The sequence below is a fragment of the Aquarana catesbeiana genome, linkage group LG03 (genome assembly GCF_042186555.1).
Source record: "Aquarana catesbeiana isolate 2022-GZ linkage group LG03, ASM4218655v1, whole genome shotgun sequence".
In the NCBI taxonomy this organism is placed as follows: Eukaryota; Metazoa; Chordata; class Amphibia; order Anura; family Ranidae; genus Aquarana; species Aquarana catesbeiana.
The window spans coordinates 269,763,698-269,791,169 of record NC_133326.1 but is presented as its reverse complement, the minus strand read 5'-3'; the positions used below and the strand labels follow the sequence as shown (position 1 = coordinate 269,791,169).

Here is a 27,472-nt window from a genome sequence, read left to right as displayed (position 1 = left end):
ACTGTGTAAAGTGTAACAGAAGCTGAAGTTCAGCATTAAAGTGATTCTAAAGGAAATAATAAAAAAAAAAAACATATTATACTTACCTGCTCTATCCAATAGTTTTGCACAGAGTAGCCTGATCTTCTTTTTTTTTGTTCCCCCGTTGGTGGTCCTGGCTCTTCCCCCCTGCTGAGGGCCTTCAATAGCAAGCCTATTGCTATGGGGGCACTCAAGCAGGCTCCCTCCCAAGCCGCGCTCTGTGTGTCAAGTGCGGCTCGGGCCTGACCCAAGATTTTTCCTTGCTGGCTTACTGGCTGCTATTGACAGCAGCAGGAGCCAATGGATCCCGCTGCTATGTGAGCCAGTGAGGAGAGAGAGACCCGGGAGAGCCGCTGCTCTCATGCACATCGCTGGATCGAGGTGGGGCTCAGGTTAGTATAAGAAGGGGGCTAGGAGTGGGAGCTGCACCCAAAAGATGAATTAAGATAAAAAAAAAACTTCAGTCTTTAGAACCACTTTAACAATTCTACATTGCCATTCAATTTATATTCTTAGCCATTTAGGTAAAAAGAAACATCAATACAGTTATTCTACAGTACAGATTGTTGTCTCCCTGTAATACCAACTTAAAATGTATGTAAACCTTAACAATAACCAATGTAATGATGCATATACCATAGCTGTGGGATGCCTCTACAGATTGAAAATTACTGAAGTAAACACCACTACTCCAGTGATCTCCATTAGTTTCTGGGTCCTGTCCCAACAACTTGGCACAAGCATCTTTCAAAGAATGCTTTGCATTTCCTCACTGAATGCAAAGCATTCTCTGATTGGACGGGGTGGGGAGCATGACATCACTGCCCTGCCACTCTTTTTGATCCAATCAGAGAACACTTTGCATTCATTGAGAAAATGTGTTCACAATGCTACAGGGCAACCACTCGGAATGGGACATGGGAACTAATGAATATCACTGAAGTAGCATTGTCTACGTCAGTCATTTTCAGCTTCTATAGGGATCTCACAGATATGGTATATACATAGTTACATTGGTCCAAGCTGGACTTATGTAGCTATGTAAACAATGCCATACCTGGAATTTATATTTAACAAAAGTTCTACAACAAATTATTCTATAAGCATTCTTTTTTGCAAAATGTAAGAAATGCTGCAGTCATTTTATATATTTGTGGTTTACTGCTAATAGAAGGGTAAAAGAAACCAAATAATTGATTAATATACTAGAAAGCACAGGGTACAGTATAGCACAAACAGCATGCCAATATAATCGAGATACTGCAATGCAGTTTTACTTTTCTCTTTCTCTAGCTGTTCCATTTTTCCAGCTCTAGAACACTCAGCTCTCTGACAAACTAAAAATAAACTTTCAGTAATAAAAAAAATGTACATTTACAATTTCAGGACCGAAACCAAGTTATTTATGAGAGCCTTTTATTTAATTTCTTTTCTGTCCTATGACAGGTCTTCTGAAAATGGAACTGTCAGTTTGGCAGAGATGCAAACATATCAAATCTCAAACACTTTCTTTTTAGTAATGATTACAATAGGCAATGATGATCTGAAAAATGCAACAGCCTGTAACAATCAATCACAAGACCATAACAGTAAAATTGAAGCAGAACTCCAAGAATTATCTTTTTTGCAAACTTACATTGGTGCAGCTTGACTCAATGTAATTATCGGCATCTACTAACTGGAAGGGCCTATGGGAATGCTGAAAATCACTGTAGTAGCCCAAGCTACATATAATGATAGCTGTGATCTTCTGGATCCTGCTCTAGCAGCTTCCCCGTTGCACACTGAATACAGGGAGTCACTCACTTTGCACTTCCACCACTTATAGAATGTCTTGTATTTTTTTTTTCAATGAATGCAAGATATTAAGCAAAAATCCACATACATCTACTGTTGTTGGGCTGCTACAGACAGTTACAAAATAAAGTAAACACTAACACCAGCCATGTACCCTTTAAAAATACCTTTTATTATACAAAATATAGAATATAAAACATATATAGGTATATCTATCCCCAGTAAAACCACCCACCATGCTTCCCCAAACTCCTAGAATTGTTCAAAAGTGACTACACTGACAATATATCCCGTCAGGGCACCTAGGCCTAGTGTCCAATGAAGATAACATATATACCAAAGTGCATTAATAACTTGGAAATCATACACAAATTGAAACATTGGATCCTGCTTGATGTCTATGGGGTAACCTAGGTTAATCTAAATACTGTGTACAGAATACAAGATATTCTCTGATTGGATTGGACCAGGTGGACAGGAGGGCCAGATGACATCATGATCTACACCTCACTGAATCAGATAATGCTTTGTATTCATTGAAAATAATAGAAGGAGTTCTCTGAATGGCAGCAATGCCAAGTGCGTGACCCGTATGGTCACTGTTTAGAGGGAAAGTCCCTGAAGCAGCACCCAGAAGATCACGACTATTACTGTATATACTGTGGAATACTACAGTGATTTACAGCATCCCCGGTTGAATCTCTAAACATCAAATATAGATATTTAGTTGAGCCAACATACACCAACATAAATATATAAAAAAGATAATTCCTGGACTTAAACTTTAATTCAGTTGGTTTTTAAGAATTACTTTTCATGTTATCATTGATTTTTGCACTGCCTTATGAATAAGCTGCTTGTATGCAACCTTTCAAGCTGCAGATTAGAACTAATCTTTGACAAAAAAGTCCAGGAATTATAGGCACAATAAAGCTTGCTGTTTTGTTATAAGGAGTTGCTGCTGGATTCTAGTAAATGATGATGCCGCACATGGATGGGTGCCATTATAACATACACCATAAAAGCTGCAGCTGAATTGGCGGTATATTGATCCCTTTATGTTTTCTCAAACCTTTGAGAGCAAAGCTATTCACATTAAAGGGTATGCCAAGCCATAGTTTTGAGTGGGACAGGATGACAATTCCTTTCACATCTTTTACTACTATTGTACGGCTTTATTAGAGAGATTTACTCTTGTTTTCTGTTTGCCTGATAATAGGTTTGCCAGAAAGGAAGTGAGGGAAAATCTGAGCAGAGACAGACAGAAATAGAAATGTGACAGGGGTTCTAGCCCTTCCCTTATCTACTAAAAACAAGCATTTTTATTTATTTCTATATTGCTGTTGGAGATTTCTCCTTACTTTCTGTCTGGGAAAAAAGGTTGGACTGAAAGTGAGGGGAAATCCTTTGGAGACCAGACCTGTTTTGCCTTTCCAATTCTATCCAAAACAAGGTTTTTGTTGGACATACACTTGAAGCTCCAAATGTTGGTTATGGGCTGTTATACAGAATGACTGGCTGAAAGTGGTCTGGTGAAAGCTAGCAATGTTGCTGACTACTTGCAACAATTAAAGTGTATAAAACTGCAGTAAGGAGTACTTAAATTTACCCAAAATTACCATTATCAAATTAAACTACTATCCAACATGTTATACAATTATACTACATCTTAAAACTGATCATTCCCTTTTCCACTGGCAACAAAAAACAAAGCTGTAGAGCACCCTTTTCAACCTTTTAACCCTAGAGCAGGGATATGCATTTAGCGGACCTCCAGCTGTTGCAGAACTACAAGTCCCATGAGGCATAGCAAGACTCTGACAGCTAAAGCATGACACCCAGAGGCAGAGCATGATAGGACTTGTAGTTTTGCAACAGCTGGAGGTCCGCTAATTGCATATCCCTGCTCTAGAGCAATGGTTCTCAACTCCTGTCCTCAGGACCCACTAACAGGTCAGGTTTGCAAAATAACTGAAATACAGTACATCACAGGTGATATAATTTGCTGCTCAGTGATTGCAGTATTCTAGTCTGCATCTCCCCAAGGTAATACATAAAATCTGGCCTGTTAGTGGGTCCTGAGGACAGGAGTTGAGAACCACTGCCCTAGCCCAAACCTTAGAGTAGTGATTGGAATACCTCTCTTACTGACAGCTAAAAAGATCACTGGTGTCATACCTCTGACTCTTCCAAGTGATGTTGGCCACCAAACTATGCAGACATCATCAAATGGGAGGTCAGTCAGCCACAGCTCAAGGAACCTCTTGTAAACTCCAGGGACCCTGGTTGAGAATTGGCTGCAATTATCCATCTGGGTAATGTGGGAAGGCTGAGGTAGTTTCTAGTGGTGTGATACATTTAAAGATGATCAGATATCTAGGCATTGGACAATCTCAAAGAGACATCTGCCCTTTACATAGTTAGTAAGGTTGAATAAAGACACCAGTCCATCCAGTTCAACCCTTCTATGACCATGCCACCAAAGCAAATCTGATAAAGTTATCATAACGCTTGCAATGAGATTGTAGGGCAGTTGTATGCAACCAAGCTGGAAGACATACTGGAATATATATATATATATATATATATATATATATATATACACATGTAGTGACACTATAATTCCCACATTAGTATAAATCACTACAGTTTATAAATTTGCATTGAAAATACAGGACCACTTATATGAACCCTGACTGATTAGTTAGGTAACTGCCACTAATTATCCTAAGTGCATTAATAAGAAAACCAATAGAAGCAAACAAATCAAATTTATTTGAACAGTTATAAAAACTTCTGTGCTTTCTTGCATATTATGCTGTGAACATTTTTTCAAAGGTTAACATGACCTTTAAAATTCCATTTTTTTCATCGTTCCTTTTTACTTGCCAGCTAAAGATACATGATAAATTATTTTGGACTGATACTTATTTTTAATGTTAAAAGTAGGCTTATTTTTATGATTCCTGTGAATGCTGTTTTTCATTTTGTGGATTTATCTCTCATTAACATCCCAATGATATGCCACCGAGCTTCTCATAACTGGATAGTTACTGAGACAAAACCTAGCAGCAAAGCAATCACCAATCTCAAAGGGCTATATTATTTTAATGAAAGCATCTTGTTTATCTATGTTCAATTGCTCTGACATCTGCTAAGTGTTAAAACTTTCCTTTGCTAGAGTTTATTTATTATTTTTACTCCTTATGTTTATCACACTGGCAGTGCTAATATTTATGCTTGCAATTTATTTGCTTCATTTCTCAGTAGAGTCTTTGGTTTCTTTCTCCGGCACTTAATGAAACTTTCCCAAGCCTCTTGACCCTATTGGTGCATTATAACTCCATAGGACTCCTGTATTATGAATGTATTAAATCAGCCTCTATTTTAGTGGCAGGTCACGTGGCAGTTTCCTTCTCCAGATCTCCATGCAAAATGTCTGTAGAGCTCTACTTACAGGGAAACAACAAGGATACAACACAATATAAAACTGTGCTTATAATATCACAAAATGTTTGTTTGTACCGTCGGCTGGAAATACTAATTATCATGAGCACCAATAATGAAAGAAATGTATGTTTCCTGTAAAATAATTCACATCAGCAGTGATTCAACAACACCATGATTAAATGTATTTATTCTTTTGTTACATTACAATGTGTGGACAGTTTCAGTGCACTAACAATTGGGAACAGTAGACTACATACATCCTTAGATGGATCACACATCAATGTCTCCAAAAACATACAGGTAAACTATGGTGTGGTTTTAGAGTAAAAGGCTATATTATTGCTCATAATACTCTTAAGCAATGATCATTATTGTTATATAATTCTTTCACATGGGACTGTCTAACTGCAGTTTGTCCCTCCCAGTATTTCAATGCACCCAGGAGGGACAGGTGCAGCATGCAGCCCTGCTGCAGGCAGCCTGTCAAAGCCTATGGCAGGCTGTGGCTGGAGGGGGCTGCATGCTGTAGCAAGTGGTACTGGTGTTTAGGACCTTGGATTGTTCAGGGATCAGGTTCTGGGAACAAGGATCTACAAGAACCTCTTCCAGGAACCGTCAGGACCCTAAACGCTATTACCACTTGGTACACTGTTCAACCTCGTCCAGCTGCAGCCTGGCATAAGATTTGACAGGCTGCTTTTAGCAGGGTTGGACGCTGCCCCTGTCCTTCCTGGGTACAATAAATTGTCAGGAGGAACATAAAGGGCCCGAGAGATGATAGTTTTAGACTTGTCCTGGGGTAATTTAGCAATAGTAGAGTATTGTACTGTGATATCTATTGATAAATGAAGAATGTTTGGAGTTAACTTGATACATGTTATTGGCTAACCTACATTTTTTTCCTGGAGTTCAGCTTTCAATGAACATGAGACTCACTGATCTCAAGGGTTTACATGTTTTAGTACACAATACTCCTTAAACCAATGTCTCCAGTGATACAGGTTCAGTTTTAGGGGCAATGGCATAATAGAAGATATAATCAGTGTGATCATTTACTAGGCTAGTACCCCCATTGCATATCTTTCTTTACTCCAGCAGTTCTTCTAACAATATTCTTGCAGGACTACTCCTGTAGTATCACAAATACTGATAAAAAGTATATTCTTCATTAATCATCAGCTTAACTGTTCCATGTCTTATATGCATGGTCCAAATAATAGGTTTAGAGGAAATCATTAGGCTTAATGGAGGGAAGCTAGAAGCAGTGAACATTTTTACATATGAAATCTTAACATGATTTTGCTAATCAGATAATTATACTGTCGTATTAGGATTAGAAAAATTCTGTGGGCTGTCAAAAGATTTTTCCTTATTTTGTGTGGTATCCATTGAATAGTAAACAGCTGTGTAAGCACAGCATTATTCACGAATAATTGTCCATACTTAAATCGAACAAAATTGAACTAATCCCAAAACAGTTACATTCATGGCATGCCTTGAATGATAGCCATTACAGTTACTAGTGTGGTTAGGTTAATTTACATTCAAACTGCCAAGACATCAAATGACTGGTATAGCTGGTCATATGTGCAGAACCCTGGCAACTGTAGATCACACAGATGCTAAGATGGTAGCTAACTTAGCTAAAAAAATAGGAGAGCTTAGTTCCACTTTAAGTGCAGTGACCCATTGTAACCAATCAGATTACGTGTACCGGTCTGACTTCAGCAATGTAAACACTGATTAGTTAGTTGTAATTAAGAATCAGCACCTTTTGTAAAGCCACAACTGCAGCCAAAACTTTTTTTCAGTTTTGGATAAGGTTAGAGCCTCTATCAGTTTTTTTATTGTTGTTTGTGTCCTTGTCAGGGTAATTTACCCTTACGTCTTATCAGCAAATGAAATGATGAAAAATCTTTCCAATGCAGACACAGTTAAAAACACATTTTAGGTAGAGCAGACAAGGGTTAGAAATGATCTGTTGTTGTTTGTGTCTTTCTTTCTTAAAGACAACCATTCCCCTTATTTATAGGCATCAAAGGGCCATGAAGGGAAGACAAATCTCCCCAAGGGCCCCTTCCCACTACTGTGTTACAGTAATGCCCATGTTACAGCACCTTTACACCTTTGTGGCAATGTTGCAAAGCACTACTACCATCCAAAAGAGACACAGCAGGTATGATTTTTGTCCATAGCGGTGCATTAGGCAGCTCAAATAAAAGAATGGGCTGCCCTAGTGCAATAAACTTTAAAAGCACGGCACCACACCACTGTTGTGAATGGGCCCTTATGGGTTAACAGACAGAAAAAAAAACCTGACAGAGATATTAACTCTTCTCCCACTCTATGAAAAAGCAGCAAAAGAATAAAAATAGGCCTTAACTAATAAGATCATTTGAGCTAAATCCAGAAAGAAATGAAATCTTCCACTTACCCGTCCTTTTTCAACACACTGTGTCACCATTACAATGTTATGAACATTTTGTTCCCAAACCATTTTCCAGAAATCATCTTTGGTGCCAGGAAGAGGCCCTTGTGTAGCAATATACTCTCTGCGAAAGTTATTACCCTACAAAGAGTAAATTAAACTTTTCTATTACAAGAATGGCAACATGAAATGTAAGACATTATAAGTTTATTTTATGTGCTGCCTTTTTTGAAGTAGGTTTAGTGCACATCATTTTAGTGAATGGTATTTAATTTTTTACATAATGCAATCAATGCATGGAATATAAATTATCCTGCTTTGTAACTTATTGCAGCAGCCTTGAAGCATCATACAGTAAACCTCATTATTTATAAGCTTGTGGAATCACAGTCAATGTGTTTGTAGCGAGGGTGAAGGCAATATAATATTTCCACTTGGTCTGCTACTTTGAAATGCTATGAGAAAAAGGGCAGGGGGCTGATAGAGCTTCCTTTAATTTACTGGGGTTGATCTACTAAGGCAAATATGCTGTTAAATTTGCAAGGGAATCTACCCTTAGTTTAGTGATCTTGATGAAAAATTACCTTTTCAAAGAATACCCAATGGCATGAAAGAATACCCAATGATGTGCATGTGGTTGGAAGGTGAAAGTCAGCAGACTTTTACCTCATTCACTAAGCTAAGGAAAAATTCCCTTGCAAAGTGAGCATTTGTATTAAGTAAATCAACCCCATTGTGTCACCTGCCCAGAATGAATATGCAGACAAGCAAAGTTGGAAAAACGTCCAGATCACTGACTCAAATGGGTTAATATACTAAAGTAGAAAGGTGAATGCTCATCTACAGAGCTTCCAACCTGACACAATCTGATAGGTACACGGCATTCTGCTCCTGATTATCACTCTGGTGACCCTCATATGATATATAAGCAAAGCCTTAGCTCAGGTAAATGTAATCAGAAAGGGGGGAAAAGATCAGGAGCCGAGTGTTGTGTACATACTGGAATGGGTCATATTTGGGGGTCTGCACTTATTTTGGTGAGAAGGTAAAGTTAGGTTTACTTTGAACATACAATGTCAATGCCTCATAGGCAAAGGAAATTTAAAAAACAGCATTTTTGTTGCACGATTGAAGTAAATGGAGATTTGCCTTATACACTAAGCAAAATAAGCATTCACTTTGCAGAGTGAAAATCCTCTACTTCTTTAAATCAACCCCAAAATACTGAAGCAGGGTCTGCATGACCGCCAGACAATTAGCATTTAGCATCTAGCACTTAGCATGACACTTATCATGAACCTTTCATATAATGCAAGGACTGAATGGTTAGATCAAGTGATCAGGCATGTTATCCACAGGGTTAACCTAATAATACTTCATGAGATAAAATACCAGAGAGAGAGCAAGAGAGAGAAAGCCCTGTATAATAATACAAAAAATCTCAGTAATAAACAGCTACAATATGGTACTATACATTAATCACAAGCAAAATAAGCACCATACTAATTAATCCAATCATTCACATTCTCTTTATGAATATCTTAGGTGGACCTTCTCATGGTAGGGGAAATAATTATTCCTCCAAAAGTCATAGATTTAAATCTGAGAATATAAACTAAGCAGTGAACAATTCATAAAACAGAAAGTACAATTAAAGCAGCAAAGCTTTTATGAAAATCAAATAAACATTCAAGCCAAGGGAGGAAAACATGAGAATAATTAAATATGCTTATAAATGCAGTAAGCAATATAATGTGTATACTCACTAAGGAACAATACACTGTAACGCTATTGTGAGTTAAATGAGAAATAGTTGACATACTGTATGAATAGAAGGTAGTATTTAATCACATTCAACTGGACTTGTTCTTGTAATGTTGAAAACATATCACAGCAGGTATCATAATCACCCAGTCACTATGTGTCCAGGCAGATGTTCATTGTCCAAGAATAGGATGGGAGTTATGAAAGTTGTGAACCCCCCTGTTCTAATTACATAATCCTGTACCTTGATGTCAGGAAGTCTGCATAGGTGTTATTAGTTTCATTTACATGGCTGAAGGTGTAAATGGTTGTCACCATCCAACAAAGGAGAGAAGCAGAAGACACAGACAAATACAGTCCTCCTAGGTATACCTGGAAGGTTAGATTACCACAGAAGGTTCTTTAAAGTGGAGGGCCACCCTGTAAAAAAAAATTACACCAAAAATCCCCCAAAAAAAAAAAAAAAAAAACATTTGAAAAAAAAAATGTAAAACTTACCTGATCCCTTGTTGCTAGGCAGTCTTCCCAATCTGCCTCTTCCTTTTCTGCGGTGTCTTCTGCTCCTTGGAGAGCGGCCCCGTTGTCTTCCGGGAACTGTGTGTGTTCCCAGAACATCACGGGGCCATTCACAGAGTGCCACGCCGCTCGCACATGCGCAGTAGGAAACTGGCAGTGAAGCTGCAAGGCTCCACTGCCTGTTTCCCTTACCTAGGATGGCGGTGCCGGGACCCGAGAGGCGAGGGACGAGTCGGCCTTGGGCGGCCGACATCGCGGGCACCCAGGACAGGTAAGTACTTATTTAAAGTCAGCAGCTACAGTGTTTGTAGCTGCTGACTTTTATTTTATTTTTTTTAGGCCGGAATCCCACTTTAACAAACATTCCATCCCTGTGTCTTTCAAACCCAGCACTTCACTGAAAGAGAAGCTTGTGCATCCAAATGACCCAACGCTGAAACACAAATGAAGTAACGTGATATGTGCAGTGCTGTGTAGTGAGGAATGCAAAGAACTGTACATTGGGGAGACAAAACAATCTTTCTAGAAACGAATGGCCAAACATAGGTGGGCAAATTCTACAAGTCAGGATTTAGCAGCTTTCCTAAGCCTTAAAGTGGTTGTAAGCCGGAGGCATGCAATCTAAACAAAGCACATCCTTCTTTAGTGTGTATTTTTCTCTCTCCAAAGCTGTAAGTGGGATTTCTCTCTCCTGCCTTGTTCTTCTGTTATCTGCATGAGTCACTTCTGATGACTTTTCTCTGACACCAAGAGAAAAAAGGTGATGGGGAGGAGAGCTCCCGCACACAGCCTGTGGATGACAGTCACAGCTGTACATGTTCTACATGTTGTGTGAGGAGGGGGGAGTCTCCCTAGCTGTGCAGCTTGTGAATTCAGAACCCCGCCCGCTGCTTTGTGCTACTGGAAGATGCTGACAGATTCCGTGTAAACTCTGTTTTTTGTAGAAGGCTGTACAGGACAGGGGGCTGCAGATAAACAGGTACAATCTATGTAGGAGGATTTGTTTTATCCCTGCATATCATCTGAGGCCAGTCACTTCACTGGGTATGCGTAAAGATTTTTAACCACTTTAAGGAAAAGGGGGATTCTTTCAAGGACAGTGAGGTGCACATTTTTACAGGGAGAACAATTGGTTTGCACCCCTAAACTGGGGTGAGGGCCTTCGACACCATCTGTCTTCCACATATAATTGTATTTGATATCTCTACCCTGGTGATTTGACAAAATTCACATCTTCAGCCATGTAAATCGAATGATTAATAGATAAGCAGACTTCCTGACAAAAAGAGAGAGGATTATATAATTAGAACACGGTAGACCCACAACTTTCACACCTCCCATCCTGTAGTTGAAATCAACATCTACCTTGATGGCTTTCCTGGTGAATGAATTAGGGTTACTGTGCTACCTGTGTGGATAGAAATGCTGGGTATGTTCCTGATACTTATGTTCACTTATGACACTTATTTTCCTGACACTGACTGAAACTGAAGAAGCTCAGTTGAATATGACTAACTATTATTAGCTATCTAAACAAATAAATTACTTTAAACCATGGAGTGTATTGAAAAGACAGGAAACATTGGTAGAATTATCTGTTGAATAAATAAGAACAGAGGAAACAGTGTAATAGGCAGTGAAGGAGCAGATAAAGGATATATTTAAAAAAGCAGAACTAAAGTCAGTATACTTACCTCCTCTCTAGCATCCCAAGTCCATGAGGTGTCCCTCACTGGCATCTCTCCGAATGCCTGTCTTCAGCCCTCTTCATTGGCCAGCCCAGGATGACATAACTCCTGTGCATGTGCAGGAGTCAGTCATCCCCGCATGTGGGGCCCTTACTGCTAAAGTATGCTGAGTTATGCATGTGCAGTTCAGTTTATGCATGTTTATGCAGTTCATGCTGGGGAATGCTGCGAGCAGGCAGTTAGGTTTATTGCATGTCTCTTCTGCAAAAAAAGCCTACCTGCTTGCAAGTGTTATAAAAATGCCCTCAGTTCTGCTTTAAAAGATGGATACTCAAGCGGCAAATGTGCAGAAATAAGACAGTCACTGCCCAGTGCAGGGTCAGGTCTGATAACTAGGGAACGTAGAATGTTACTACCACTCTTGCACTGGTCCTCAGCCTACAAGATCATATTGATTCCAAAACTATGCACATAGTAATCCATCAAAACAAGTAATAAATCTCTGTTACTTGCCATGTTAACTACATATTTGAGATTATTGCTTATTTGGCAATTGGCTTGCTTTGCTTAGAGAATGGGCCTGGCCATATACTAATGAATTATTTAGGCTAATTAAATCATGAGATTGCTTTGGGTAAACGTAAACAACAAAACAACAAGAGTCATATATAAATAACAAGAACACATTTGTCTTCAGGGTTAATATCCTAGATATTTACACTATATGGCCAAATCTTTGTGGACACCTGACCATCCCAACTGTATGAACTTGTTGGACATTCTGTTCAAATACCATAGGTGGATCCCCCTTCACAGGTATAACCTCAAGTTTTCTTGGAAGGCTCACCAGAACATTTTGGTATTTGACTGTTTGAGTTTGTATCCATTCAGCCAAAGGAGCATTTTTTTATACCGGGTACTGATGTTGGACAAGAAGACCAGCCTTGCAGTTAGAGTTCTTTTCATCCCAAAGGTGTTTAATAGGGTTGGTGTCAGGGCTCGGTGCAGGCCACTCAAGGTCCTCCACCAAGGTGCACAGTCATGGATAGGATCTTCACCAAATTTTTGTCACAGTGTTTGAAGTTCACAATTGTCTATTTGTCTTTGCTATAGCATTAACATTAATAAAACATCTGAACTCAATATTTTAGATTGGTGTTCACAAACTTTGACTGTATAATGTTTAAGTAAAGGCAATATCATTTGAAGCAAGTCAGTATTCTGAAAAATAAAAGTGTTACTTACTGGAGTGTAGCTGGCATTAATATAGTCTGAGCATGGGTCATCATCAACATTGGAAAGTTTTACTCTTGTAAAATCATCTATTGAAAAAAGATAGTTTTTTTATGATGGGTTGAGAGCACAAGTTTGATTTGCAATGCCTTTGTTTAACACATAAAGGTAATATATAAACTATAATGGTAACAACCCTAATTATGATTACTGTAATGACTACTTGAAAAGATGTCCATTAAAAGCAGCAGGTTTCTGAATTCAGACTGCACTACATTGAAAAAAAAGCTTAGGAGCTCAGAGCTGCTTAGTGACCTTTCACCAACAGCTAATCAGCGTGGCATTAACAGTATGACTCCTACTGGTCTTTGCAGCTCACTTTGGGGGAGGGCTTTAAAATATGAATATACAATATTAACAAACAATTATATACAGTCACAGTTTTTGATTAAATATTTTTTGTCAGCGTTATACATGTGATCTGTTATTGCAACACCATGTCATACAATAATTGTAATATTATATCATGCAATTAACACCCTGAAATCAGTAATAAAAATAAGACTAAAATGTGTAGACTTGACCATTTTGGATATGTTTTAAATTAAATCAACAAAAGTAATGACAGAATCAAATGTATATGTGTTTATGCCTGCACTTGTTTATGTATGCCATTGCAAAAGCAGTGGAGTGACGTTACAGGTCACCAGAAATACTCACAAGGCAGTATATTGTTGTATCGATTTTTCCCTCTATTCTCTGGTAAAAGTGCTATGTCAAAAGATTGGTTTCGACCAACATCTTTCAGGTCCTGAGTAGACAAAAGCAATGAAACGCATTTAACTTCTAATTGATTTGTTGCTGCATAGCGGTGTGTTGTAGTGATTACTAAGGATGCTATTTTAAAAAGGAAAAAAAAAATCACCATTTGGTAACACTATAATTTATTTATTCAATACATTTCAACTCTGAAGCAGAGAGCAACGGAAAACCTTTTCTTTGCAGACAACTTCTGAATGCTTCCTGCTTGGCCAAGTTGCACTGTGTATCCCTTTTTACTCCCTGTTTGGATAGAATGTTGTCACACTATGAGAACAGTATACTGAACATGGCTAAACCTATTTCCGATCTTGCCCCAACCATTGCAAGTTTCACCATCCTTGCTTCACACACCTACCTACAAGGCATTCTTGGAACTGTAAACAATGCTCATTATGTGGCAATATATTTCTATTGCTCACCATTTTCACTCTTTCTTTTATAAGATGGATGAGTAACTGAAACAATTTTAAAATTACATTGTACATTTCAAATAATTGTGATGTGAACAGTGATTTCAAATGACAGCTTAGTGTTTCTATCTGGAGGACTTACCTCATATTCCTGGGAAAGCAAATAGTTGGAGTCTGCTTGAAGCTTGCTGAAATGGGCTTCAAACTGGTTTGCTTTGACTGGGCTAAAATGTAATTCAAGAAGAAAAGTAAGATATAAAAAATATAATCTATAAACATTCTAAATTTGACACATATTACATAGGGCTTTTACCTTGAACTTCGCTTGTTCCTACAAAAAAAAAAAGGTGGACGTGTTGTTAGCAAAAGTATGATGACCTACAAACAACAGTAACTAAAACGACATATTCCTAGACTTCATTCTTTCAGTTGCTAAGAAAAAAGTGCAATAGGGTGGAAATATCTTGTCTATAGGTTTTCTTTAGTGACAGCTACAGAATTAATGGATTTAGTTAAAACTGACCAGGATCTTTCCCACCCAAAACTCCCCAGGCTTTCTAATCCTATTTGATCCATTTGCATCTCACTAAAACAAAATTTTAATTGCACATCTAAATGTTTGCATCTTACATGCCTTTTTCTAAGGAACATTTTTAGAAACATTTTTTTCAGGCTGCTGCAAAATCAATTTTTTAGTGTGTTGTGGGAACACTGAAAGAGTAAAGAGCAGTAGATGCTTTTTTGTAGTCATAATGAGGCAGTAAATGTGCTTCTGGTGCTTTTTTTTACAGTGCTGAACATAAGATTTAACACATTTCAAATCACCAGTGCTCAATGCTGGCAGATGGAAAATATGTGTTTCATTTTTTACTATATTTGTTAATATATTCTTTTGTATATTATTGCAATTTTGTGTATAATATGGTGTTGATGCCAGTAATGTACCTCTAAAACTGCTCCTTAGCCAGGATCTCCCATTGGGGAGATCTTTGCTCCCTCATTAGGGATCCCATTGAGGAGTGAGAAGGAGACTAAAACATGTCACTAGACATGTGCTAAGTCTCTTTTGTAAGTTGAATATAGAATGTTGATTTTTTTTAAGCAGCATACTTTTTTTTTTAACCGTATTATGATACCTAGATGTACTTCCACAGGACTCCCTAAACCAGTTTACCAGGGGAAGTTTGACAACCTACTTGCCCACAATAGGAGGAGAGGTAGGTTGTGCACAATCCTCTTGGCACCTCTACGAAGCTAGCAGAGCGAAGATGACACATCTTCTGTATACTTCAGTAATCCTTGCCTTGAAAAGTTTTCCATACCCGCTTCTTTAGAGGCACTTGTTTTGTCATTTTATCTTCATAATTAGCTTATTGCCCTTTCAGTCACATCACTTTTATAGACTAACGGTATATTATTTTAATGCTGAAGCACTAATGTGTTTACAAATAGCTTTTCTTTTCATTTTGAAAACCTACTAAAATTGTCTCAAATCTAAAAATAATGCCATGGCATAGGTAAGCAAAGGACATCTTACCCTTTATGTCCTACGTTTAGATGTATAGATGATGTCCTTTCTCTGCGCACATTCAAATGTGCATGCATTTGATCCTGATCATAGCTGGAATACAAGAAAGGAATGATGTATGCTGTATGCTCATGACACAAAGGAAATTACTGTATGCTATGCACCTATGACATTTGTATAACATGTAGGTTACCGGTGAATAGAAAACCTATTCACATCCAGATCCCGCAAATTATCTTTCAAGTCTTACAATTCACATTGCTTCTTTTCAAACCCCATAGGGCTTGTCTCGTTGCTGCCTGCTCCCTTTGTGAACATTACTTTTATTGTTCATTACAAAAAAAAACAGATACAGGTACTGGCTTCTATTGTATTGTTGAAGTGAAACAAAGAAATAGGGCAGCAACACATAAGTGTACTCCACAAGCAAAAGTGGGTACACAGCATGTATTACCACCTGTATTCATAATGTTTAAATTATAGTGCATCATAGTTTTTTACGTGGTGATATTGAGCAAGGGTAGATAAAGGCATGCCAGTGACAAATAAAATTGTTTTTTAATGCGTCTCACTGATTAATTACTTTAGAGTGTAGTGTCCTTAATTCATAATTCAATTTTTTTCTTGTTCAAACATTTTATTAAAGAATAGAATTGGTTTACAAATACCAAGAACAAAGGGGAAGAGTCTCAACAATAGAAATGGTGAAACAGAGCGCACAATAACACATTGTGAAGATTAGGATGCAGCCCTTGAAGCATGTAGGCTCGAAAGGTGAAGCTAACAAAAGGATCATAAAACATCTTATTACATACAGTTGCAGTGAGGCAAAATTGAACCAAACAACGAGATAGTGAATAAGAGAGGTAATGGAGACCCCATATAAGTTCTGATGGTGTGGGGTTCACTGAGAAGCAAACTCAATGTGATGCTAAGGAAAAAGGGAAGTAGCTGGGGAAGAGATTGGGGACTCCACTGCTAGAAACAATAAAGGTGGGGAGGCGGTTGTCACCCTATGGAGGGACAGTGGTTTTTGAGGAGTGGTCACAGATGGTGGCCAGGCGGACTTAAATGAGCTAGCAAGCCTATATTAATGGGATAGGTCCCTATGACCAACAGAATAGTAAAGGTCTGGAGGTTAATAGAGAGAAATGGGGGTAGGAAGCAGAAGACAGGGGAAGAGGAAAGAATGTGCCAGTGAGATAAGGGAGGATAGAGGGCAATCCTGAGGGGAGGGGAGGGGGGTGGAGTAAGGGGAGGCTTGAAAGAAGGGTTCCGGCTTGTAATGAGTATAATCAGGGGGATAGTAATGTAGCATCAACATCAGCTGGGAGGTAGTACCCTACCCAGGGTTTCCATAGATTTTCATATTTCTTGACCTTATCGATCAGAATTGCTTCAACCCTTGGCATGGATCATGGCTCTAGTAATTCTAATCTTAGTTTCCACAATGCTAACGTAAGGGGTTTTCCCATGCCTTGGCTATAGTTTGTTTTGTAGCGGTAGTGACCTGAGAAGTTTGAGCTGTTGTCAAGTCACGGCTGATGATTTTTTCATAATTCTCCTTTTAATCTACCACAGGCAGGCTGGAAGATCACAAAAGGGTTGATTTATTAAAGGCAAATAGTTTGTTCACTTTGCAAGTGAAAATGCACTTTGCAAGGTGATTTGACCCACATTAGTGAATGTGGTGAAGGTTCACTTTGCAAAGAATACCCAATCACACACAAGGAAAATATAACAACAGCATTTTTCTTGTACATGATTGGATGATGGAAGTCAGCAGAGCTTTACCTCATTCACTAAGCACTGGGGCGAATTCCCTTGTAAAATGCAACTTCCCTTGCAAAATGAACAAACTATTTGCCTTTACTAAATCAACCACAAAAGTAATTATTTATTCAGAAATATGTAAATGATATAACAATCTTCTTCTGATATGATTACTGGGATACTTACACTCTTCTGCACCTCTGACGACAAATCAGTAATGATGCGACTCCAATTAGAACAACGATGAGGAATAAACCAGCACTCACACCTTCTATGACTCCAACAAGAGGTTCTGTAAACACAAGTGTCTGAGAATTATATTCGTTCCTCCAAGAGTGTGTTTTGTGTGTGTTCCCTAAAATTTGCTCAGCAGTACATCACAGACAGGTGCCCTTAGACTCTCACATTTCAATAAACTTTATTTCCAGTGTTGTCAAAACAGGGCCTAACAAAATAAATGTCATATCTAATATTCTGGGGCCAAAAAATATATTAGGGGAGTGCATTTGCCAACTCACAAGATTTCTTACATATTTTACTTTTTTTTTTTTGTTTTGGATACAGTAGGGGATGGGTAAAACAGCCGCCTGTGTCTTATTGGGTATAATCTTTTCACTTCCTGTCCTATAGCTATTAAAAGAAATTAAAGGAAGTCTCTTCAAATTGAAGACTTATGCCGTGTACACACGGGTGGACTTTTCGGCATCAAAGGTCCGACGGTCTTTCCGACGGACTTTCGATGGACTTTCGAACGAACGGACTTGCCTACACACGATCACACCAAAGTCCAACGGATTCATACAGGTGACGTATGACCGGACTAAAATAAGGAAGTTGATAGCCGGTAGCCAATAGCTGCCCTAGCGTCAGTTTTAGTCCGTCAGACTAGCATACAGACGGGGGGATTTTTCGACCGGACTCGAGTCCGTCGGAAAGATTTGAAACATGTTCCAAATCTAAAGTCCGTCTGATTTTCGACCAAAAAAGTCCGCTGCAGGTCCGATGAAGCCCACACACGGTCAGATTGTCCGACGGGTTCGTCCCGTCGGACCAGTCCGGTCGAAAAGTCTGCCCGTGTGTACACGGCATTAGACTGTTGTCAACTGAACAAGTGTTCCTTGTTGGAAGATTTTCTCTTTATTATTGTTCTGAGGACTACTCAAATCTTTTGTACAGTATTTGTTGCCTGGACAAGAAAAGGATAAATTTCCCCAGTGGAGACACAGATACCAATAACAACTTGAGAGGCTCTAACCCTTTCACACCCTATCCAAAAAAAATAACTGCTTGCATTGGACTACATTTGGTCTATCAATTAATCCTTAACCAATATCAAAATAGAATACACATCAAATACCGTCCCTGCAAATTGACAACATAGGTAATCCAGTCTATTGATTTGCAAACAGTGACCCTGATTTACTAAAGGCGTACAGCATGTCCACTTTCAAAGTGCATTTTTACTCATCTTAATAAATAAGGTAAACAAAGTGAAAAATACCTTTGCAAAAAATACCAAATCCTGTGCAAAAAATAAAAAAGGGAATTTTTGTTTGCATGTAATTAGATAATTAAATTCAGCACAACCTCATCTTATTCACTAATTCAATATGCAAGAAGAAAATTCACTTTTGCCAAGAAAATTAGGTAAAAATAAAATAAAAAAAAATTTTCTTTGCGCATGATTGGATATTTTTACAAAGTGAATTTTCGCTTTCTTTCACCTCATCCACTAAGATAAGTAAAAATTCACTTTGCAATCTTAACATTTAATTTGAAAGTGAATATGCTCTTTGTCTTCTATAAATCAACCCCACCGACCATCTCACCTGCTTCTGTTGTGATGGGCAATGAGAAGAAAGTATCTGTAAACAAGGGCTCTGAGAACTCCTTTAGATCATCAGAAAAGAGCTGTGTAAAGGCTCTGATACTAATCCTATAAAACAATAAAAAGAAAACATTGCTGCATAAAATATTTATCTTATGCTTTTTAAGAATGACTCAAAGTTAATTTGAAAAGAAAAAACTCTGTTATACGTAACATCAGTCATATAACAAAATTAAGTCAGTCCATCATCATTTTTAACAAACAAAAGACAAATACATGTATAATTTCTAAACTGAAATACATGACTATCACTGCACCTTGAAGTTAAAGAGATTGTAAAGCTTAACATTAAAAAACAAAAAAACAAACAAAACATGCTATACTTACCTGCTCTGTGCAATGGCATTGTACAGAGCGGCCCCACACCTCTCTTTCTAGGGTCTCCCACAAGTGCTATCGGCTCCTCCTCTTCTAAATGTGCCCCTATAGGAATCCGCTTCCTATGGGGGCGCATCTGCAGGCTCGCTCCTGAGCTGGGCTGTCTGAGTCTATGAAGACACAGCTCCTGGCTCACAGAATTTGATTGACGGCAGCATGAGTCAATGGCTGCTGCTGCCTCCGTGAGCAATAGGGAGTAGGGAGCCACTGCAGACGAGCATAGTGCTAGATCATGAAAGGACTCCTCAAGTAAGTACGGGGGTGGGGTGGGGGGGAGAGGAATATAAAAACTTGGACATCTTTAACTCTAATGCAGGGAATACATTATGGTAAAAAGAAAATCCAGCCTTTAGAACCAGCTTAATCTGTCACAAATGTAAACACTTGTCTGTGAAGCCTCAACTGGGCATGTTTTGCAATTGGGAAAATTAAGTGCCACTTAATAGGACGGGCCGGCGGAAAGGTGTTAATTATATGAATTAAAAAGAAGCTTCAGTCAATTCTGCAAAAAAATAAAAGTCAGCAGCTACAAAAACTGCAGCTGCTGAATTCTAATGAACACACACTCACCAGTCCAAGGGTCCAGTGTCCCTTACCCATCTTTGGTTCTCTGGCATTGGCATTTTAACTGTGGGCAGCCAACCATAACTCCTTGCAGCTTCACACCTGGCTGCCCACTGCACATGCGTGGGCCATGCTGTGCTTTGTGAATGGTCCTGCAGCCTTCTGGGACTTGTGACACGTTCTGGAAGGTTGAGGGCAGAAAGGGAGGAGGAGAACTTACAGTGGATCTTTCGCGCCGATCCGACCGGAAGTGGAAACAGGTACCTGTCAAAACCAGGTAGCCACACCCCCCCCCCCCTCAAAAAAAAATATTCTAAATGTAGCAGAGGAGGAGGAAGGGAGGAGGAAGAGTGTAACTTTCCCCTTTGGGCAAACTTCTGTCTAAAATACATAGAGTTATCATAATACAATATTTTATTTATAATAGTGGTCTTTTAATCACTGAAATGTAACATTATTCCTGTAAAGTTTACCTTTTACACAGTTGCAAACTAAGGTTGAAAAACCAAACACAAGTCAACTAAGTTCAGCCATTAGTTTTAAAAAAGTGGTATTTGTTGATCACCGCGTTGCAGTAATTTTCACAAAATCTCAAAAAGTCAAAAGGAACACTTAGGAGGACAAGTGCATATGTTCTCTGTGCATGGCACAAACAATAAAAACAGAAGTGTGCTATTTTGTCAGAATTTTGGCAATGCTTTCATTGCGGTAGGAACATCTAATTTACTTGGAAATGCAGTTAGAATCTGACAGATTTTGCAGTACAGAAAAAGAAGGTTGCTGAGGATGTATTTATTGTCTTTAGAACATTTCATGCATCTGCTAACATAATGTACCACTGTATGTGAATGGATCAAAATATGTTTAACAGACTTTTTTCATTAGTGAAGAACCAATATACAAAAAAAAAACAACAATGAACATATTAATGTTTTACTTTAAATTGGGTTTTAAATTTAAACTATGACGTGTAACACCTCCCCTTGTAGCCCACTGACAGGTTCATGTAACTACTGTCTCTCCCTGCCTATTGCCTTGCTTACCTCTCTACTAGGGATGGGCTGAATACCCCCCCCCCCCCCCCCCCGGTTAGGTTCGCACCAGAACATGCGAACAGGCAAAAAATGTGTGCAAATCTGTGAACCCTACTAAAGTCTATGGGACACGAACATGAAAAATCAAAAGTGCTAATTTTAACCGCTTGCCGACCGCCTCACACAGATATACTGCGGCAGAAGGGCTCGTACAGGCAGAATCACGTACCTGTACGTTCCCCTTTAAGAGGCAGCCAGCGGGCATGCGCCCACGGCAAGCTCCATGAGTCAGGTCGCGGGATCGCCTCACAGGGAGAAAGAACGGGGAGATGCTAATGTAAACAAGCATCTCCCCGTTCTGCCTAGTTACAGTGTCACTGATCTCTGCTCCCTGTCATTGGAGCAGAGATCAGTGACGTGTCACCCACAGCCATGCCCCCCACAGTTAGAAACACACCCCTAGGACACACTTAACCCCTACACTGCCACCTAGTGGTTAACCCCTTCATTGCCAGTGTAATTTACACAGGAATCAGTGCATTGTAATGGCTGTAAAGGCAACATGAAAACAGGAAGCAACCTGTATGCCATTTTAACAATACCAATAATGAAAGGTCCAGAATGAACACTACACTGTGAATGCAGACAATGTGAGGGTCAGACAGCGGCAGTAAAAACTACGGTATATCATTATAATAAGTGGAAAGGAAATAAAATTTGCAGATTACTTGCAGATAGCATTTTAATGTAACCATAATGCAAGTTCCTCGAATATGTCCTGGAGATACAGGAGTATTATGAAAGCAGAGACATCCATAAGTTACATGTGCATATGCTTTTACAGGGCGAGTGCAATGTACAGAGTACAACCCACAGCACATAAAATCATATTTTACTGTTCAGAGTTCTCCAAGTGATATTGGCTCTTACAATTTACAATTTACAAATGCTTTTTGTTTCCACATACTAATGAAATTTTCCAGTGTTAATGATATCCAATGTATGAAGCACAAATAGTGGACATTTCAATCAACATTTTCATATGCTAGCTTAGTGAGTTAATGAACTGTTGGAAATACAATTTGACTTACATTTCGGTGAGAGAATATATGGTTTACATTAGATGCAGGTAGCTCCTTCTACTGTTCTCACCTGTAGGATGTCCTTGACTTTAATGGGCCATCACAGAATTTCATTTGATTGTCCTCACACTTTCCTCCCAAGATTTCCATTTCCCCACCCAGCTTTATTCTGACAGGTTGGATATTGTAGTCGGCAGTTTCCGCACATTTGCTTCCAAAGTAGTTTGTCTGATAGACTGTAATGGAGTTGTTCTTTTTGTAATCGGTATATGTTGGCAGGGGGTGAACTGGCTCTGGCTTCACATTTTCATTGCCTGTGACAGGTAGAATAATCCAGACGATCTTTTAGCGCTCATTTACTGTATCACATAGCACATCACAAACTACCAGCTAAAGATATCACTCTAGTCATAATAGTACTGTTCCACGTCCTTCACACAAAGCTGCTGTCTGCAAAGTGTGCTAAAATTGCATTAATTTAGCACCTTTTATGTGTTAGGACAAATGCAAATAATTTCCAGGAAATTACGGCAAATGTAGTAGTCAAAAAGCCAACATTTGCAATTTAATATACAGTACATACTTTGGGATGACAAAAAATGCTATACTTACTGTCACAGCTAATAATAATTACATATTTATCTTAGTACTTAGTGACTATCCTCTCAAATGTCATATTTTTGCTAAGTACTTTTGGCATTTGAGAATTCAGACTGAATACTGATATTTGACAAATGTTATACTTTGAAAAGTATTTCCTGAGTGTTTATGCAATTCACTGTGAGCTGAGAAGAGATGACTAAGCAAGGATATCTGATTAGTACATTCTAGTAAGTTTAAGGATTTGAGAATTTTGCAACTTCATAAACTTTTTAAATATAAACTTTAATGGAGCTAATGCTTTGAGAATTGTTGTTTGGTAAATCAATTTTGTAAAGACTGACTCATGTGTGGGCCTATTGTTTTACAATTTGAGGTTGATTTACTAAAGGAATAGATTACTTAGCAAAATGAATGATCATTTTGAAAAACATTTTTGAAAAGCAATTATAATTTGCTTAGTAATTAAATTAAAAATGTGTTTACTTCCATTATCCAATTATGCGAAAAATGCTGCTCTTTTTTTTCCCTCGAACATTATTAGATATTCAAAGTCAACAAAAATATGGTGACATTTATTAACTTAAGCAAACATTCACTTTTCTATGGCTAAGTTCAAACTACAGCAATCCAATTTTGATACAATTTTCAGTGTGACTCTGTAGTGCGACTTGGTTTCATTTTGGATGTGGTTTGCATATACTATATTCTGTTCACCCCTCAAATTAAATTCAAAACTAATAACAACTTAAAAGTCACCCACAACTTGGCCCCCACCTACATCACTAACCTATTCTCAAAATACCAACCTAATCGTTCGCTTCGTTCCTCCCAAGACATCCTGCTCTCTAGCTCCCTCATCACCTCCTCCCATGCTCGCCTTCAGGACTTTTCCAGAGCCTCTCCAATCCTATGGAACGCCCTACCCCTGTCCGATTATCTCCTACTCTGCTTGCTTTTAGCCGATCCCTGAAAAACTCCTCTTCAGAGAAGCCTATTCTGCCCACCCCTAACAACTGTACTTTAATTTTCTCAATCAGCTCATCCCCCACAGTTATTACCTTTTGTATCACTTGACCCTCCCTCCTAGATTGTAATTTCTAATGAGCAGGGCTCTCTGATCCCTCCTGTATTGAACTGTATTGTAACTGTACTGTCTGCCCTTATGTTGTAAAGCACTGCGCAAACTGTTGGCGCTATATAAAGCCTGTTTAATAATAATATGAATAATAATAATAATAATACTATAGGACCAAAATTGCGCTGGAATGGCAACAAAAGTAGTACAGGAACCTTTTCCAAAACTGCGTTGTGTTGAGTTGCATTGATGTGAATGGGCACAAATAAAAACAATGTCATTTCCATTGTTGTGTGATTCTGTGTGACTGAAATTGCACTTCTGTGTGAACCAGGCCCAAATGAACATCCATTACTCCTTTAGCAATCAACATTTTTTCTCAGTCTGGATACCTTTAACACTCCATACCATTCCATATTGCAACGTTAGGCCTCTTTCTAAGCACTAATCTAAATACCAGAAGAAAATGGTTTCCAGTCATGACTAAGCTACCCAGATATCTTTGACAAATGCATTAAATAAAACAGACAGGAGTGAAAGTTATATTTAGAGTATCACTTGAAGCTTCACGTATAAATTGTTTTGCAAAGGCGATAGAGGTTTACCATCTGCTTCTGACACAATCACGGTGAAGTATTTGACAGCTCCATTGGTGTCACTGAACCAGCTGCAATTAAAACTGAAGTGAATTGATGACTTGCTAATAAGAGTATCTATTTTATTCACTCTAATATGGACAGGTGGTGTTGGAGGTCCTGAAAGAAAAAACAAACAAAAAAATCTTTTAGTTCAGAATTACTAAACTAGTGGCAGACTTTTTGTATTGCCAAATTCTATGTACATACAGTCTAAATTTTATAGCATATATAGCTTTTATTTTATGTATATAGCATATGCTCTGACAAAGCTGTGCTTAATGTAGGGGCTTTTATGGTGCGAGAAATGGCATTGCAGAATTAAATTCATATGTTGTATATCAAAAAGCACATTTAATATAGAGAACAGCAATCAGGCACATAAATATATGTCTTCCCATAGTGAATGAATATGTGAATGGCTTTTTAGTAGTTTGTATAGACGTTTTATTAGAACAGAACCAGAACAAGTGTTCTCTATTATATGCAATGACTCGGCATTAACTATAGGTATATGCAAAATGTATTTTAACAACAAATATGACCCCCATATAATGTAACTGTGTACCTGTTTTTATTTATGTTCCATATGAATTTAGTTGTTTTCAGATCACAGTACTTACGATCAATCATAGTTATTGTGCTCTCCTCCACCATCTGGCTGATCATGTCTGCCGAGTGCACTTTGATGGACACTACGTATCTTTTGTGTGGTTCAAGGTGCATGATTGTGAGTGTTGACCTGAGTTTTCCAATTCTTTTTGAGTATTCCACCACATCAGAGCCATTCTTTTTGTACTCTATGCTATATGCATCAAAATCAGAATCTGGGGGTGTCCATGAACAGGAGATGGCAGTGGAATTCTGAGGCCGGCAATGAAGATGTTGTATCTTGTCAGGTTCTATGAAGAAATGTAATTTGTTGTGATTATTGAATAATATAGTTCCACTATCAAATCATACCTGTTTACATTTTTGTGGTCACACAGTTTCACATAGCTTAAATAATATAAATAATGTATTTATTGGCGTATAACACTCACTTTTTCACCATGAAAAACGGATGCAAATAGCGTGTGCATGTTATACGCCAATACTTCAATTTTAGCTGCCTCGGAGGGGACAGGGAGGGGGGCGGGACGAGCGCTGTCAGATTACATACAGTGAGAATCTCCTGTTTACTTGGCAGCCTCTGTAATAGGAAGTCCCATCTCCTGGGCTGCCATTGGACTACTGTTCTGTCTATCATAGGAGATTCTCACTGTATGTAATCTGTCGGCGCTCGTCCCGCCCCCCTCCCTGTCCCCTCTAGGCTGCAGATGGGCATCGATCAGGCTGCACTGGTGGCAATGGTGAGGATGCTGCATTGCAGGCAATACTGAGGCTGCAGATGGGCACCGACCCTTATTTTGCTTCAGATTTCCTTATTTAAAATGTAAGTTTTTTTTCTGAAACTCCCCTCTTAAAATGAATGTGCGTGTTATACGCCTGTGCGTGTTATACGCCGATAAATATGGAAAGTGTTTTCAACATATACTGAATTGTTGATTCAGTAACTTCTTCCTCAATGCTTGCAAAAGTTCTGTTTTAAGATGACCTTACTGCTACGCAATAGGGTTGATTTACTACAGGCAGATGGATGTTCACCTTGCCAGGGAATTTACCTTTAGCTTAGCGAATTAGGTGAAGTTCTATTGACTTCCATCATCCAATTAAGTGTAAGCAAATATACCGTACTTTTCAAAAATTTTCCTTCCACATGAATGGGCATTCTTTGCTTAGTGACTTTTCACAGCATTCACTAAGATAAGAGAAGATTCCCTTGCACAGTGAACAGCCTATTTGACTTTAGTACATCACTTTTTGGTTACTTTAGTCCCTCCTCACCATACTTTTTACTTTCTCTCTGATCCTCAATGTCTGCACCATACTGGTGACTGGTAAGTGCAGTGTATCGACGTCAATACACTCATATATAGCCAAGAAGATGGCGCACAGGCCTGAACCAGCTGTATGCAGTATAAAACTAATGGCTTTATAATAGTAGGATGTATATACAGTATGTTATTGAAAGTACAGCTAGCAAATGGGGCAAAAAGGAATGATTTGCATCTCTTTGCCCACTATCCTGAAATGAGGAATAGTTATACCATTATTGTTAGGATATGTGGTTGAAAAAGACATATATAAATATTTTCTGTTATAAGAAGGCTCTACTGTGCTACACAATGGCTCAACAGAGTTTGTTTGTTTTATTTAGCACCTCCTTACTATATCTTTGTAGGTTTATACTTTCTCTTACAAGTTAGACATGAAAGAATGGTGATACAGTAGGCAGTTTATTGTACCACTAAGGTAGTGCTGTCCAGGGCCGATCCTAGGGTCACAGATGCCTGGGTGCAGAAATATTTCTGGCGCCCCCATGTTGGCGTGGTCATCTTACCAACTCCTCCCCTTTACAAATGTTTCTATGGCAACGACTCAAACACAGAGATGTTTCCCTAAGAACTCTTCATTACACTGGGATCCTCCCATGATCTTTTAACAATAAAGAAAATACAGGAAGAACGTACACTAATGAGACCTGGAGCGGAGTCTCTCTGATGCACACAGAGAGGGCTTCTGTTAGAGAATCTGTTAGAAAGACCCCCTAGACATAGTACAGGAGATGGTCAGAGACTGCAGACATAATACAGAAGATGGTCAGAGACTGCAGACATAATACAGGAGATGGTCAGAGACTGCAGACATGTTACATGAGATGGTCAGAGACTGCAGACATG

At 38.6% G+C, this 27,472-nt stretch overlaps 1 protein-coding gene across 2 annotated transcripts in view; it reads right to left on the bottom strand.

Moving 5' to 3' along the window:
• Positions 1-27,472, bottom strand: part of PTPRB (protein tyrosine phosphatase receptor type B) — a 202,146-nt gene that overhangs the window by 33,246 nt on the left and 141,428 nt on the right. For both annotated transcript variants that reach the window (XM_073620045.1, XM_073620046.1), the window contains 11 exons: positions 25,313-25,591; positions 24,660-24,809; positions 22,447-22,690; positions 19,260-19,366; positions 17,617-17,722; positions 15,667-15,750; positions 14,443-14,460; positions 14,272-14,353; positions 13,618-13,708; positions 12,910-12,986; positions 7,703-7,837 (listed from right to left, as the gene is read on the bottom strand). In XM_073620045.1, the coding sequence (XP_073476146.1) occupies positions 7,703-7,837; positions 12,910-12,986; positions 13,618-13,708; positions 14,272-14,353; positions 14,443-14,460; positions 15,667-15,750; positions 17,617-17,722; positions 19,260-19,366; positions 22,447-22,690; positions 24,660-24,809; positions 25,313-25,591 (1,373 nt within the window). The remainder of the gene's footprint in view (positions 1-7,702; positions 7,838-12,909; positions 12,987-13,617; positions 13,709-14,271; positions 14,354-14,442; positions 14,461-15,666; positions 15,751-17,616; positions 17,723-19,259; positions 19,367-22,446; positions 22,691-24,659; positions 24,810-25,312; positions 25,592-27,472) is intronic.